General features: G+C 44.9%; 2 protein-coding genes across 4 annotated transcripts; both read left to right on the top strand.

Moving 5' to 3' along the window:
• Positions 1-2950: 2950 nt before the first annotated feature.
• Positions 2951-6147, top strand: mettl21e (methyltransferase like 21e). Of its 2 annotated transcripts, XR_010325706.1 has the most exons (4): positions 2951-3537; positions 4547-4664; positions 4813-5289; positions 5710-6147. XR_010325706.1 is itself a non-coding variant. In XM_064309973.1 (3 exons), exons 1-3 carry the CDS (start codon positions 3232-3234, stop codon positions 5235-5237), a joined length of 849 nt encoding a protein of 282 aa, XP_064166043.1. In that variant the 5' UTR covers positions 2951-3231; the 3' UTR covers positions 5238-5610. The 2 variants fall into 2 exon arrangements, 1 of the variants encoding a protein (XP_064166043.1); XM_064309973.1 differs by lacking the exon at positions 5710-6147 and having other exon boundaries at positions 4813-5610.
• A 3473-nt stretch (positions 6148-9620) lies between these two features.
• LOC135240883 (protein-lysine methyltransferase METTL21C-like) lies at positions 9621-15271 on the top strand. Of its 2 annotated transcripts, none has more exons than XM_064310914.1 (6): positions 9621-9883; positions 10990-11044; positions 12078-12265; positions 12900-13060; positions 14129-14246; positions 14526-15271. In XM_064310914.1, the coding sequence occupies exons 1-6, from the start codon at positions 9784-9786 to the stop codon at positions 14915-14917; spliced, it is 1014 nt and encodes a 337-aa protein (XP_064166984.1). In that variant the 5' UTR covers positions 9621-9783; the 3' UTR covers positions 14918-15271. The 2 variants fall into 2 exon arrangements, with proteins under 2 accessions (XP_064166984.1, XP_064166985.1); XM_064310915.1 differs by having other exon boundaries at positions 9817-9883; positions 12073-12265.
• Positions 15272-16388: the final 1117 nt, after the last annotated feature.

Consider the following 16388-nt stretch of genomic DNA (forward strand, 5'->3'; position numbering starts at 1 on the left):
ATATGCACAGTCTGCATGATACTGGTACAGCTGCATATATGCACAGTCTGCATGATATGGGTACAGCTGCATATATGCACACTGTGCATGATACTGGTACAGCTGCATATATGCACACTCTGTGCAGCATGCTGGTACAGCTGCATATATGCACACTGTGCAGCATGCTGGTACAGCTGCATATATGCACACACTGTGCATGATACTAGTACAGCTGCATATATGCACAGTCTGCATGATACTGGTACAGCTGCATATATGCACAGTCTGCATGATACTGGTACAGCTGCATATATGCACCACTGTGCATGATATGGTACACTGCATATATGCACAGTCTGCATGATACTGGTACAGCTGCATATATCACATCTGGATACTGTACAGTGCTATATGCAAAAGTCTGATGTACTGTACAGCTGCATATATGCACAGTCTGCATGATACTGGTACAGTTGCATATATGCACAGTCTGCATGATACTGGTACAGTTGCATATATGCACAGTCTGCATGATACTGGTACAGTTGCATATATGCACTCTGTGCATGATATGGGTACAGCTGCATATATGCACACTGCAGGATGCTGGTACAGCTGCATATATGCACTCTGTGCATGATACTGGTACAGCTGCATATATGCACAGTCTGCATGATACTGGTACAGCTGCATATATGCACACTGTGCAGGATGCTGGTACAGCTGCATATATGCACTCTGTGCATGATACTGGTACAGCTGCATATATGCACTCTGTGCATGATACTGGTACAGCTGCATATATGCACTCTGTGCATGTACTGGTACAGCTGCATATATGCACTCTGTGCATGATACTGGTACGCTGCATATACACACTCGTGCATGATACTGGTACAGCTGCATATATGCACACTGTGTATGATACTGGTACAGCTGCATATATGCACACACAGTGCATGATACTGGTACAGCTGCATATATGCACACACTGCATGATACTGGTACAGCTGCATATATGCACTCTGTGCATGATACTGGTACAGCTGCATATATGCACACTCTGTATGATACTGGTACAGCTGCATATATGCACTCTGTGCATGATACTGGTACAGCTGCATATATGCACTCTGTGCATGATACTGGTACAGCTGCATATATGCACTCTGTGCATGATACTGGTACAGCTGCATATATGCACACTCTGTGCATGATACTGGTACAGCTGCATATATGCACACTCTGTGTATGATACTGGTACAGCTGCATATATGCACACACAGTGCATGATACTGGTACAGCTGCATATATGCACACACTGCATGATACTGGTACAGCTGCATATATGCACTCTGTGCATGATACTGGTACAGCTGCATATATGCACACTCTGTGTATGATACTGGTACAGCTGCATATATGCACACACAGTGCATGATACTGGTACAGCTGCATATATGCACACTCTGTGTATGATACTGGTACAGCTGCATATATGCACACACTGTGCATGATACTAGTATGGCTGTTAACCACGTGCAGCTGCAGACAGGCACACGCTGTGCATGCACAGCTCCACGTACAGGTCCTGAGCTCTTTTCTGCTCTGGTCCTGACCCAGAAAAACTGAAAGAGAAGCAGAGCGGCCGGGGATTGGGTTTCTCAGCCTGTCTGGGGCTCTACTCTTTCCCAGGCCGGGTATATCTGTCCCTCGCTCCTTCCTTCCTTCCTCTCCTCCCCCTTTTCTCTCCCTCTCTTCCTCCCGTTACTCCCGAGCTGTGCCGCTCATTACTGGGCCTGATCTGTGGATTGACGTGAGCAGCTGGGTGAACCTCCAGAGGAACCCCACTCTCACTCCTCACTCCTTCCACCGAACGCTCATCATTTACTATAAAAAGCTGCCGGTTCATCGGCTGAACCGCAACATTCGCGCCATTTGCTGCCTTCAACTGGCAGCAGTTACAGCAGGACCGTCACTCGCAGTCTCACCAAGTGGGAGAACCAGACCCAAAGCCTCTTCGCACAGAGTAATAACCAACGTTAATAACCAAGCCAGGCCTCCCACTCAGCAATTGCATCCGTCCTATCACGGTACAAGCCAGGTTTGAAGATAACGGATAAGAAGCCAACTACATGGCATCACTGCACAGTTGTGGAAAAGGTGTAACATACTCAGCTTTGACAGTTCTAGCAAATTCTCCTTTTTAAAGCCAATGTTTAAATGTGCACATAAACCTGCCTCAGAACTAATCATCCAACTTGGTCGCTAAACAAAGTGGCAGGGGATCACTACTAGGGGTTCAATTAACAAAAGGTACAAAACTATGAAGTGCTCTGCCTATGAAATTAACACAAAACAGAGCCCAAGGTATTTAATGAAAAAAAAAAAACTATGCCATGTTAGACAAACCAAACGTGCTTTGTAGTCTTTTCATTACATCATCCTGATGTCATTCCTCAGCACTACTGACCCCCCCCCTCCCCTTCCCCCGTAAAGTAGGAGCAGCTGTCCCAGCCTGTCTCCCGTGGCGCAGCAAAAAAAGTGTCGCAGCCAGAACACGCCGAAGCAGGAAGCCAGCAGCCGGCATCGCGGGGTCCACAGAACCCCAAAAAGTCCGGAGTACAGCAGAACCCCGGCCTGGCCAGAACCGCCCCCCCCCCCCCCTCGGCATGGAGCCCCCACAGCCTCAGCCCGCTGAGGAGAACACGCAGGAGGATACCGAAGGTGAGTACCGCTAACTCTGTGCGCATTATGCTACAACTGGCGCTATTACTCTGCTGTCAGCTTTCCTTCATGACACCCTTTAACAGTTACAATATAACTTTATTTCATATGGAAGTGCATGTGTGCAGTATTATGTGCGTGTACATGGAGTGTTAATGTGTGTGTAACCAGAACATATATTCCTTATATATAGAATTGTGTGGGGTGGGGGGGGGGAGGTGAGTTAGGGTGACTGGGGAGGAACAGAATAGGGCAGAGGCTGGCCATGACACATGAGGGAGTAAAATGTAGAAGCCTAATCTCTATCAATCTCAGGCCTGCTATCAGCATAAAATAATAAGCACTTAATCCAGCACAGTGAAAGAACAATTAATCCAGCCGTGCCGTGATTTGGGTCTCTCTAACACCACAACAGTCTCAGAAGCATGGAGTACAAACTTGCAAGTGACAGTGTTGACTAGTACTCGTGCTCGCTGGAAAAACCCCCAGTCCTCTGTTCAGTTGCTTCATATCAGTACACAGATGGGCGCCCTGAGGGAGTATCTGTTGAGTACACTCTATTTACAGAGCGGGCTCCTGGTAATAGCCGAAGCTGCATTAACCCCTTCGGTGCCGTCTGCTTGTGCATGTGCGCATAATTGCCTCTCGCAACAATTACGGTCTGGAGCAGCTGCGGCTGCGGGGGTGGAGCTGGCGGAAGCCATAATGCGGCGGCGCTTCTTCCCCTCCCTCATCACCACGGAGGCGTGGGAGGGCTTCACCTTCGCCGACCTCGAGATCCGCATCAAGGAGTCCACCGACTGCTACGGAGCCATGCTGTGGCCCTCGGTAAGAGGTATTGTGGGTGTGTGTGTGTGTGTGTGTGTGTGCGTGTGTGTGTGTGTGTGTGTGCGTGTGTTGTGTGTGTGTGTGTGTGTGTGTGTGTGGTGTTGTTGTGTGTGTGTGTGTGTGTGTGTGTGTGTGCGTTGCGTGTTTGTGTGTGTGTGTGCGTGTATGCTTGTGCATGTGTATGTGTGTGGTGTGTGTGTTGTGTGTGTGTGCGTGTGCGTGTGCTTGTGTGTGTGTGTGTGTTTGTGTGTGTGTGTGTGCGTGTGCGTGTGCGTGTGCGTGTGTGTGTGTGTGTGTGTGTGCGTGTGCGTGTGTGTGTTTGTGTGTGTGTGTGTGGTGTGTGTGTGTGTGTGTGCCTGTGTGATGTGTGGCGTACATGAGCAAGGCTTTTGAAGTCGTCTTTAACTGAGGAGTAATACACTCAAAATTGAAGTCACTCGACTGCAGTTGCATTGTCTGGTGAACACATTATGAATTTTTTGTTTTTTCATGTTATTCAGGAAGTTTAAAATAATTATTTGGAGCAAAACAAAATTAGTGGTGGTTGAATTGGTGAAAAAAATGTATTTTAAAACAAAAATTTTATCTTGATATACAACCAAGGTTCATTTAAATTGGCAGGTTGATTTCCATGTTATACAGGAAGTTCAGCATAAATTGTGATTTGGAGAAAATGTTTTCAGTTGAAATATAATAAAACTTGTAGAAAAACCTGCCTGTTCAAGTCCTAAACCCAGGGTCTTGGTTATAATGACCGGAGAGCATAGTGGGATTAGATCTAGAGACTGGGCATAGAATTTATTCCCAAAACAACCCACACCCAATCACAGTGTTTCTGAATCCTAATACATATAGGAATCCTAATCCTATATGCATCCAGTTCCAACAACCTAATTCAATTCAGTCATATATTAAACTCAAATAATCACAATAAAAATAGCTGTACATTTATTAATTAGCTGTGGTATAATAGCAGAATCTGAATCGTATCCCATCATGCATCCTGCAGGCTCTGGTGCTCTGTCACTTCCTGGACACAAACCAAGATGAATACAACTTAACTGACAAGAATGTCATTGAGCTGGGTGCCGGAACTGGACTTGTAACCACTGTGGCCAGCCTGCTGGGTAAGAACCAACCGAACAGAACAGAGCAATATATTGGCACACTGATTTACGGGTGAATGTGAAAATGTTCTTAAAGTGTACCTCAGTGTTTGAATGAGGAGAGGATTTTAGTCCCTGAAAGAGACAACTGTCATCTTTTCACTTCCAGGGGCAAAGGTCACTTCCACTGACCTCCCAGATGTACTGGGGAACCTTCAGTACAACGTCAGCCGTAACACTAGGGGGCGCTGCAAGCACACGCCGCAGGTGACTAAGCTCATCTGGGGACAGGACCTGGAGGAGCGGTTCCCCCGCGCTTCCTGTCACTTTGACTACATCCTGGCGGCGGATGTGGTGTATGCGCACCCTTATCTCAACGAGCTGATGGACACGTTCGAGCACCTGTGCCAGGACCAGACGGTGATTCTGTGGGCAATGCGATTTCGCCTGGATCCCGAGAACAGCTTTGTGGAGCGCTTCCAGCAACACTTCCACTTGGAGCTCATCTATGACTTGCCCAGCCTCAGCATAAAGCTGTATCGAGCCAACAGGAAGGGGAGGAGCTTTAAGACCAGCTCAGGTGCTGCTGCCTGAATCATGCCCAGGAAGAAGAGAAACCACAGCATCGTAGCCTTTTATCTAAAGGGTAACCATCAGCAATGTATTATTTAATGACACTACTGCATATAACAGTGTTGAAAAGCCCTTAGTATTAACACCCTAAATCAGAAGGTGACTTTAATACCCAATTCAATCTACTCCTCATACAAATCACAGAAAGTGCAGCAAAGTAATTTGAAGAGAAAGGTGAACCTCTATTCTCTGCAAATCACTTTGTTGACAGTTGCTTGAAAACACAAAATTGTAAAACACTTAAATGCATAAATACAATCACCAAAGATGAGCTGAGGTTTAGGTAGTGTTCTGTATTCTTGGATTTCACCAAATGGGATAAAAAGGATAATTTTGTATTTCCTGATTTGCACTTGGGAGAGTGCAGATGAGCATGGGCTCTCCTCCTAAGCACATGATGTCACGGTAATAAGGGGTTCTCATTACATTGCAGTTCACAAGCTGGGCTCGCACAGACAGGAGTCAGAGGAAGACCCTTCATATGCGGCTCAACAGGCAGGCTTCCAATCAACCAGCAGGAGCCACTAGCGAGCAATGAGTCACTGTATTCCTGGCTGACAGAAACCCTCCTACCCCGGACAACACAGGAGTCAACTGTACAGCACCCTCTCATGGGGCTGCCTGTACTGGTTCGGATTCGGTTCCGGATTCAGACTGTGGGGCCAATCCGCACGCCATAACGGTCCCATAACAGCACGAGCCATCCAGCAAATCCTTACACAAGTTTACAGGTCACTGGCCACACTGTGTGTGTGTGTGTGTGTGTGTGCGTGTGTGTGTGCGTGTTGGTGATGCATGTGCATATACTGAATCTGTTTAATCTCAAGAAAAATGTACTATATTGTATATTTTTAAACTTGGAATGAATAGACCTGCCTGTGGTTCCATTTTTTCTACTCATTTTTCAAACATTATATTGATGATCGTATTCTTAAACCATATAAAAGACAAGAACTCTGAATTAAGAATTATCATCACATGTTGGAAACTGTAATTCAGTACAGAAACTGTGACATGTATCATAGCACAGCAAACGTGGTATTTAAATTATTTAAAACCAAGGGATTACTACTTGTTTCAAATGCTAAATCATAATTCAGTTGGGCTATAAATCAAATGTCACATGTAAACGGGTCATAAGGTTAAGTCTCACGAAGCGCCCTGCCATGTGGCAGTGAAATTCTATCTGGACTGGACTATCTCACTGCCTTTTAATGCCTTTTAACTGTTCCATTTTTCAGAATTATGAAATTCTTTCACCTTATTTGGTTAAAAAACAAATGGGACCAGCGAAACTGTAAATCATCAGAATATCAGTCAGTGCCACAAAGCTGTGCATTAAAATTGTACAGTGATAAATGCCAGGAGTTAAAAGCCAGGTCATTAGTAAATAAAATCGCAAAGTTCCTTATTCTTTTTGTTCATCACTAAATAGCATAGAAAATGCACAATATATTAACCAAGGTGTATATTTGTCTGACATTAACATGGTCTGTTAACAGTAAAATATCAGCAGGGCACTAAATGGAACCACTGAAGTTTGCTTAACTGCTTTGACATTTTTAGTAATGGATTTATCGGAGGACCTTAAATGTTACTTGTCATCGTCTACCACGAGAAGTTTGGAAAATCTGCAGCCAAGAACGCATTATTTGCTGTTCCACTCACTCGGCACAGTGCCAGAATCTGAATTCTGAGCCAATTTTCATTAAATGCCATGTGATCTTAAATTACTACAATGCAGCGACATCGGGACAGAATATGATTCCCTTCGACTTCTACGTCCTTCCAGGTGTGAATCGGGGTTGCTGTAGCCTGCACAGCGTTTGTCCCTGAATATGGGACAGCGGAGTTAAATTAGTGTAAAAGCATGGAGGACCCCCTTTGCTTTAAGGAGTAGGAGCAACAGAATCCATCAGGTCTGCAGTCTGTCATCTATTTAAAGCCTCTCATCCATATGGAGAATCCCACTCCCACTCCCTCCTAATGAGGGAAGCTGTCGCCGCACAGCGGTGATGCCCCCACGCTGCACAATGAGGTCGAGGGGCCAACTGGACTCATGATACATAGGAACATTCTGCAGTGGAATGCTGAACCCAGGCATCAAAGGGTTTTATATGATGATTCATAGGATCGGCAGACCATCTGACATTTGCATGATCTCTCTCTCTCTCTCTCGCTCTCTCTCTCTCTCTCTCTCTCACTCTCTCGCTCTCTCTCTGTCTCTCTCTCTCTCACTCTCTCTCTCTCTCTCTGTCTGTCTGTCTGTCTGCCTGTGTGTGTGTAATTTTCCACCAAATAAAAATGATGCTCTGTTGCTACTTTTAATGTCACACACAAATGCATTCTGCTTCATTTCCAATGAAATGTTGTCACTTGAAAGTATTGCATTGGGGCCACTGTGTGGCACAGTCAGCAGAGCCTCCTAATCCGACCCACGACACTTCCTGCACTGCGATCCCATCTCTGCCTGTAACCCTCTCAGCTTTCCCGTCTGAATAAAATGAAAAAATACACAAGGAGTGAGACCCATCCGCTCTCTGTTTACTGAGAACACGAACTAGCCAATGAAACACTGACCTGCGCCTCTGGAACAGCTTAACCAGAACAATAATGGAAATCACACTGTTTCCCTATGTCAAGTAAAAGTGCAACAGGTTTTTTTTTTTTTACATGTCAAAGTCATATATCTTTGGGTAATGTCACATTCAAAGTGTCTATTCATACTTCTGTTGTAAGTCCCAGAATCTATTTTATGCAAATGTAATTTCTCTGGGTCAGGGAAATGGTCTATCAGCTGTATACATAATTACGGTCCCATTTCCTTTTCTTTTCTCACCGCCGCAGACAATGCAATGAGAAATCCTCATGGACTTTGATCTGTGCACTCCTCTCAGTTTAACGGCCTGCCGCTTGTGCATTATTAACAGCAGAATTTAGCGTGGACAGCGTGATCTTTTCGTCATGAGCTACACCACAAACAGCACGACGTGCAGCGGTGATGTAATCCCGGTACAATTTGATCTTAGCATGAGGTCCTCTGGACATAAGCTATATCTGACCCATGATGCTAGCCCCACAAAGATGCTCGAGGAAACAAAGCCAGAGCAACACACTCCAAAGCATTCCGTCGGAATTCCATGTTCCACGGCACTATGCCAGTATCTTCCACAGAACGTTTAGAGCAGCGAACACTGTCTCAGTGTCTCACATTCCACGGCACCATATCTGCACAATTCTTTCAGACCAAATGATTCCAAAGCTCCAAAGTAACATTTATCTCACGTTATGTTAACTTAAATGCCAATTATTTCCATTAGGGTAAAGGCAAGGCTTGTCGTATTTTAAAATAAATCTAAAAATAAAAAAATAAAAATAAACCAATCAACATTCTGAAGTCTCATAAGCTCATGTCATAGTTTTTGATATGCAATCTCTGAAAGGTGTTGCAAAATTATATCAAGTGAGCTGTTTGTTCCAGACATAATATCTTCACCATGTCTGAAAATGTTGTTTATATTGAATGCACACATGGTCTCTGTTGGCCAACAGCATTGTCAGTGCCAGAAGAAACCAACACCAGAACGAGCTCTCAGGTATGGACGCACCACAGCGATACCGTAGACGGTTCACATTCAGCATTGCTCCAGCCGAAGTACGGTTCAGTCTGTCAGACTCAGGAATGCCCACTCGGAGGCCAGTGCATTAAATCCAAGACCCACATTCATGGATCTCATATAACCGCTGGCTTCATTTCAACACATCACACATGTTTCAATGAAAATGTACCTTGTTATTCATACTTAATTTTATCAATGCATCCAGTAAAAAGGGGGACGGTTTGTAATGTCACAGTCCAGCTGATCACATGTCACAGCCATGGGTGTGAACCTCCAGATTCACTGATTCCCATTTTGGGATCCTATACAACAGTAACCCAATGTACTCAAGCAGCTGAAGGTTACAGTGAGGAGGAGATGCCAGACTCTATTTTCTCAACAAATCAGATGATAAACAGTGCCTTTCTTTTCCGTACTGTCTGCATTTTACAAAAAAACTCAATTCAATTTAGCCCAAATAAGAGTCCTAACTGACACTCATTCAATTCAGATTAATTCTTATTGCAAAGATCCCTGGGAAAACACAGTAGTTTTATGTCTTCTCGGGAGGGGACAGTCAAAGTCTTCCTTTGCTGGCTGCTCTGTCAGTATGTCCCTCTAGTATTGTTTTCAGAGTTCAGGCTATGGAATCTTGGCACCAAAAATGCAGTAATCCATGCATGCACACACATGCATACTCACTCAGTTTCTGGAGAGTTCTCTACCCTGGTCTCCCTCTGGCTTTCCCTCCCTCTGCCACTATTTTCTCCCTCCCTCTCATACTTTCATCTGCTCTCATTCTCTCTCTCCCTTTCTGTCTCTCTGCTCAATTTCTCTCTCTCTCTCTCTCTCTCATTATGATGATTTTTTTATGTTTCTCTAAATATAGCTGAGGTCAGTATGTGAGTATGGGAGTGTCCACCAGGATGCTCCTCTTGTATAAACAGAGGAACTGGGTCCTCTTGGATGCAGACACCCCTAAAAAAGAGACAGACAGCACTGGAACAGGTAAGAGAGTTTGTGTTTGCTCAGGTCAATATAGTCACTGCTAAGATGGAAACAGAACTTTAACAGAACTTTGCGTGCTGGTCCAAGGTTGTGTGGTTGGTGACTGGGTCATGTTTATGGTGGGAGAGGGTTTTTCAGTCCTGACAGACATTGGGGATTTCCTTTCACTGAACAGGTAAAGCAGCAACTTTTCATGCAATGTTGTTTGGATCTGATTTCTTGCACAGAAAATCAGCCAATGGAAAGTGTTGGATAGGACAGTTTTAAATTTAAGAATGTGGTAGGGGTTATGTAGTATTTTTGAGCATGGATATTTGCACTGAGGAGGGGGGTGAGGGGTTCTGTTGCGTTTGGAGGTACCGAGTACGCATTGGGAATGTCTGAGCGCAGGGGGGGCTGGCATAACTGCCCCATATATGTGAGACTGAGAGATAACTGGAGCACTAGGGGAGGGGGGCAGGCTGGGGCACTGTTCGAGGAGCTGTTCGAGGATTCTGTTTGCTTTCCTTTTCGGGTTCAGTTCTTTGCACATGAGTAATGGAGTGCCAGTTCCAAGCCCAATGCATGAGCTGGAATTACACAGGCAAAGCTAATTGCATGTAGAGTTAACAAATAAGGGGCCCCACACAGCTATGATTTCATATGGCCATTATTTACAGGTAAAGCATAGTCCAGGTTACAGAACTGGATAAAAGTCCATGAAACAGCGGGTAAGTCCGTGAGGTAAAGTTACCCACGAAGACAGCTGTGAAGTAGCAGAGTGCCTGTGCCTGTCCATGTCACAGGCACACCATCCCTCCCGTGACAGGGTAACATATCCTCATCTTTATCACCAGTATGAAAGATATCACTTAAAAGATTAAAATCAAGTAACAGGAGCAGCTCAAACCCCTGCCATCAGAGAGAACATTCTGTAAAGAGGACATACACCGTGGCAGGAAGGGAGAAGAGTGTAAATTATATCACAGAGAAACAGTCAGGATGTACAAGCTGTCAGATCGCTCTTGCTGTTCTAACCACACACACACACATACAAGAGCGTCAGTGATGATTATTATTTGGGATGCATCACAGAAACCGTGGTCTCTCTCTTTTTGGGGTTACAGGACCGTCGGTGCCCCACAGCTTTACGAGACTGTCCTCACATACAGCTTCCACCAGGTGAGTAGCAGACACACACGCGCGCACACACAGAACGGGGCAGTGTGGCAGGCAGAGGGACGGGACAGCCCAGAGAGTGCTTTGCAAAGACCCAAGCGATGGCGTAAACAGCAGGATAAAAATAGGTTCTGGGATCCTGTGGACTGTGCCAGGTCACTGAACCCAGGTTACATCCACCATGGGGGCCACATGCAGCCCAGCCATGCAATTGTCGCATGGCAACAGTGTTCCAAGCAGGAACAGTCTTCAGACGGCGACAGAGTCCCAAGCAGGAACAGTCTTCAGATGGCGACAGTGTTCCAAGCAGGAACAGTTATCACATGGCAACAGTGCTCAAAGCAGGAACAGTTATCACATGGCGACAGTGTTCCAAGCAGGAACAGTTATCACATGGCAACAGTGCTCAAAGCAGGAACAGTTATCACATGGTGACAGTGCTCAAAGCAGGAACAATCTTCATATGGGGACTATGTTCCAAGCAGGAACAGTCTTCACATGGGGACAGCGTTCCAAGCAGTGAAAGACCAGTTTCCATCAGATAATCAGTTTCTGATTGCATGAAGCCTCTAATTTTTACTAATGCAGACTCACTGTGGGGCATCTGATGAACCATCTCTGTGTGAGGAATTCAGTGAGATTCTCACATCTGCTGTGTCTCACACATCCATATTATGATGTCATGCCTGTTCACAGCTCATAATCATGACTCAATCCCCCTATCAATGCAAACCTCATTAATGCTTGGTCACCAATCACAGTCAGAAAATGATCACATTACTCTATAAACAGTACAGCAGACCATTATAAACTCATCATATAACACAAACATTACGTAAGTTTCAAATAACATCATATTTACTGTATCAAACACGGCACATCAGATCCATCATACACACAGAACATAGTATCTAGTGACATCCACATAGTAGATTGTGAGTGGGTTGTGTAGAATGAAAGTTTAGCGATGAACCACACCATGAAATATTAAAACTTGGTTAATAAATAATGCTCTTGTTTTTCATTGGTAGAATAGATTTCCTGCCTTGCCGGTTGTCATGGAAACATTGGGTGCATGGGTGACACAGCTGGAACACAATGTGGACGAGGTGATTGAGGTGGATGTGGAGGTGGAGGAAGAGGATGAAGAGGAAGATGAGACCGAGGTAGTGGATGATGATGTTAACGAGACACCACCACGTGTTCCAGAAGACACAAAGGAAGGTAGGTCACATTGCTTTACCGATATGCATTTTATACCTCGGAAGATTCAAAAACGAACCCCCAATGATCCCACTTCAGACACATCATCGCGGGAGTGAGATAAATGGGATAATAAATATAATCAAAACAGAGGCAACCACACAGGTGTAACTTAGCCATTCATTAAAAAGATAAGATCCTATCTGTAGGTTCAATTATAAAAATGCCGGCAGGCCTCGTTGCCTATGGCTAGCATGGCTGAAAGAGGAGACCTACATGACTTCGAAAGGTTCTCGTCAGGGGGCATTCAGCAGGAGCTTCAGTGAACAAGACGACAGAACTTGCTGACGTTTCACAAGCAGTGCTGTATAATGCAGCGATAGCATAAAACTCCCAAGGGGAAGCCATCATTGGAAAAAGGCAGCTGTGGGCAAAAGATTGCAGGCAACTAGTTACCAGCTGACAGGTAAAATCAGTGCATAACTCATTTCCTACCCACCATTAGACCACTAAAGACATTTAGGTGTGGAATAGTTCATGTATGCTCAACAGTGGGTCTTGGTTTTGTCATCTTTAAGTGTTAAGTATGGAAGAGGAGGCAGTTGACTTGCAGTTGAATGCTAAAGTTGTTTTATGGTCCTCTTTTTGTACGCAGTGGAATCAAAGGATGAACAACTGGGTGAATGTCAAAAGACAACCAGACTCTGGCAACCCACAATCTACAGTAGCTTTGGAAAGGAAAAGTACTATTTTGCTGGCCATGATATTGAAATCTACGAAGGCCTCGACACTTATGGTGCCACGATCTGGCCAGGGGTGAGTTTGTCAGGATAATGACACTTCTGATACATGTCAGAGGTTCAGGAATTTAGTGAAAACATCCGTGCAAAATGCTGTCACAACTCCTGTTGATATGCATTCATGTAAAGTCCCCAAAAAAAGTCTTATAGCATTGGAAAGTCTGTTCATTTCCCTTTACAATGATGTCCCATTTGCAAGGATCATGCATTTGTGGGATGAGCAGCACAGCTGATTATGTGGGTGGGGTCCCAAGTGAAATATGGCAAATTTCCCTGCCAGTGTCAAACAGTGTATTCTCCTGTTGGTATTGACTCTATTGTTTTGAGTTGTTTGGGGGATTGGATGATTGAACTCTCTATCAGTAACAAGGAACAAGACATATTGGTAATTTTACGCTTTATTCATTGAGCAAGCAGTCAGGAGCCTCAGTAGCGGGTGGAAGAACCATACGCAGCCACAACAGCCTGGCACCTCCTCCCCATGCTGGGTACGCATTACTGTGGGATGGCATTCCATTCCTCAACCAGGATTCGTCGCAGGTCAGCCAATGTGGTTGAATGGAATGGCCTGCCAACAGCCCAGACCTCAACCAAACTGAACACTTGTGGGATCAGCTTGGGCGTGCCGTACGTGCTAGAGTGACCAACGCAACCACGTTGGCTGACCTGCGACGAATCCTGGTTAAGGAATGGAATGCCATCCCACAGCAATGCGTGACCAGGCTGGTGACCAGCATGAGGAGGAGGTGCCAGGCTGCTGTGGTTTCGTATGGTTCCCGCTACTGAGGCTCGACCAAACACAAATTTCCAAACTTTTTTTGAGGAGTTTATATGACAAACAAAAATTCCTGGGAACAAGAGACAGATGATGGCATTACCAGCACTTTTTCTTAACTGCATGTGCATTTTGGGGACAGTGCAGTGCCATAAGGCATTTTTACCTTTTGTTTGTGTGAAAGTAAAAGTGAAAAAGCAGAACTGAAGAGCTCAGTAAATCATTGCACTTAGGGAGCTAATGTTATTGCTGATGTTAACAATGATGATCACTGTAATTATAATAGTGATATTGACTGTGTGTCTTTAGGCAATAGCTTTATGCCAATACCTAGATACGAATCGTCAGGAAATCAATCTGATGGACAAGACAGTATTGGAAATTGGGGCTGGAACCGGCCTTCTGTCGATTGTGGCCTGTCTTCTGGGTAAGTCTACGGTGCAACCTTTCCCCAAGTACGTCAGATAAGTTTGCCTGTAGACCAGTCTGTTAAGCAACTGCAGATATCTTTAGATCAATATGTTTGATGCATCTATGTGCCTGTAGGCACGCTCTTTCGGCTGAATCTATATGCTGGCAGGGTACATTATTCATCATGCACAACAAGATGTATTTTAGCTTGTTAACGGATGCTTTGGTTCATCAGGGTAATAGGAAGTGTTTGGAGTTCTTTGGGGTTTTAACGGGGTGCATGTATGGTCCCCAGGAGCACGGGTGCTGGCAACAGACATGCCGGATATCCTAGGTAACCTGAGAAGCAACCTGAAACGAAACACCAAGGGGCGCTGCAGGTACACTCCTCAAGCGGGAGCTCTGTGCTGGGAGCAGGACCTGGAGAGCACCTACCCCCGTTCCGAGCACCGCTACGACTACGTCCTGGCAGCTGACGTGGTCTACATTCACGACTTCCTCAACGACCTGCTGGCCACCATGCGCCACTTTTGTCTTCCTGGCACCACCCTGATCTGGTCTAACAAGGTCCGTTTCCAGGCCGACCTCCGCTTCTCAGAAAACTTCAAGAGTGCCTTCCACACCACGCTACTGGCCGACCTGCCCGACGAAGAGATCAAGATCTTCATGGCCACGAGCAAGGAATAGACGCTTGTGGAGGACATTTTATTCAGTCGATCTTGAGCTGATTCTAGAATGAATATGTCTAACATTCCTCTGGATTAGCACAACTTTCAGTAGGATCCCTTTTGGCAACAGCTTTGAACAAAAAAAACCATTTTTTGATAGCATGTAGACAGAAGGCAACCAGGAAAGTGCTTTAATGAACAAGGAAAACCTAGCAATTATCTTAGTGAAGAGTAATGGCTAACTTTACAGTTAAACACTTCTTACATTTGTTGTGCTGTTTACATTTCTTTTCTAAAAAAAAAAAATACTCGATTTGATACTTGTTTTGATAACATGCATGCACTTGCCAAGAAATAAATGTAGCTCATTGTACACTGTGTGCATGCATGTGGTTTTATTAGTATATGGCATGAATAATCAAATGGTACTTGCCAGAAAAAGTAGAGGTGGTGTTCTGGAGAAACTCAATCTGGCCAATTTATAGACCCAATAATGTATTCAGCTGGCTGTGCGAGTCATTACATTCAATTCTGTGAAGCAGGGGGAGTATCTGAAGAGCATTCTGTATAAGACAATAGGAAACAGCTCCATCTGCCTCCTAAACATACTTATAATGACAGCTTATAGTACGCAGAGGACCTGCAAAAAGTGTACCACTCACCACATGACAAAAAACTACGAGTTACAAAATACTGAAACTACACTTTGCCACCAACAACTGCCAAATTTGGGATGGTGCTACATTACTTGGGCCGGTACTAAAAGGAGGCCATATTGATCCATTTGATATGGACAATGCAACTGCCATTAGAGTGCATGGCAGAAGTTCAGTTAAGGGGTTGCAAAGGAGCTAGGGCTAGACCGTTTTCCATTTATCAAGTGAACACAGCATAGAGTAGAGTCTAGCCGACCACCTCTCGCCATTTCTGCAGCAAGCAAACTATCCAGTTATCTGGCTGGTGAAAGACCAGGAACTGTCCAGACAGCATGAATCCCACTACATATCAAGTGGACGAGGAGTGATTTGTATTCTTTGCCATTCAACGAGCTTGGGATAACTGAACCAACGATCCTCACCTCATTTCCCATTTCATACTGAGCCAACATATGGAGAAAACAAGACCAGGTTAAAACCTAGTATATGGCTGGACCTAACACACGTGATCCGGCCGACCAATGGTGTAACTTCATAACTCGACCGACCAATGGTGGAACTTCCATTACTCAAGTCACTCAGTCACAGACATTCGCGTTTGTAGGGCTGGCCCCGCTGTTGCGGTCCAGCCAAAAATAAACATGGGAAAGCCGTGATTTTGTTGCCCCGTCATTTCTAATACCCATGGAAAAGGAAGAAACGCTTAAATCTTGTCCACACTTCCCACTCTGCAAACAGGGTACTTGCGAGGATAGGAGCTGTAGGCTAGGGCTTCAGCTAAAGGCACTTAACCGGAAGGTTAAAAAAAAAAAAAAATGATATCAAAAACTGATA

The sequence above is a fragment of the Anguilla rostrata genome, chromosome 15 (genome assembly GCF_018555375.3).
Source record: "Anguilla rostrata isolate EN2019 chromosome 15, ASM1855537v3, whole genome shotgun sequence".
Lineage (NCBI taxonomy): Eukaryota > Metazoa > Chordata > Actinopteri > Anguilliformes > Anguillidae > Anguilla > Anguilla rostrata.

Coding starts and splice junctions, on each gene's coding strand:
- mettl21e (XM_064309973.1), top strand. CDS start 3,232: ATGGGCGCCCTGAGGGAGTATCTGTTGAGTACACTCTATTTACAGAGC. Junction 3,538..4,546: donor GAGCCATGCTGTGGCCCTCG/GTAAGAGGTATT, acceptor TGCATCCTGCAG/GCTCTGGTGCTCTGTCACTT. Junction 4,665..4,812: donor CACTGTGGCCAGCCTGCTGG/GTAAGAACCAAC, acceptor TTTCACTTCCAG/GGGCAAAGGTCACTTCCACT.
- LOC135240883 (XM_064310914.1), top strand. CDS start 9,784: ATGGGAGTGTCCACCAGGATGCTCCTCTTGTATAAACAGAGGAACTGG. Junction 9,884..10,989: donor GACAGACAGCACTGGAACAG/GTAAGAGAGTTT, acceptor TTGGGGTTACAG/GACCGTCGGTGCCCCACAGC. Junction 14,247..14,525: donor GATTGTGGCCTGTCTTCTGG/GTAAGTCTACGG, acceptor TATGGTCCCCAG/GAGCACGGGTGCTGGCAACA.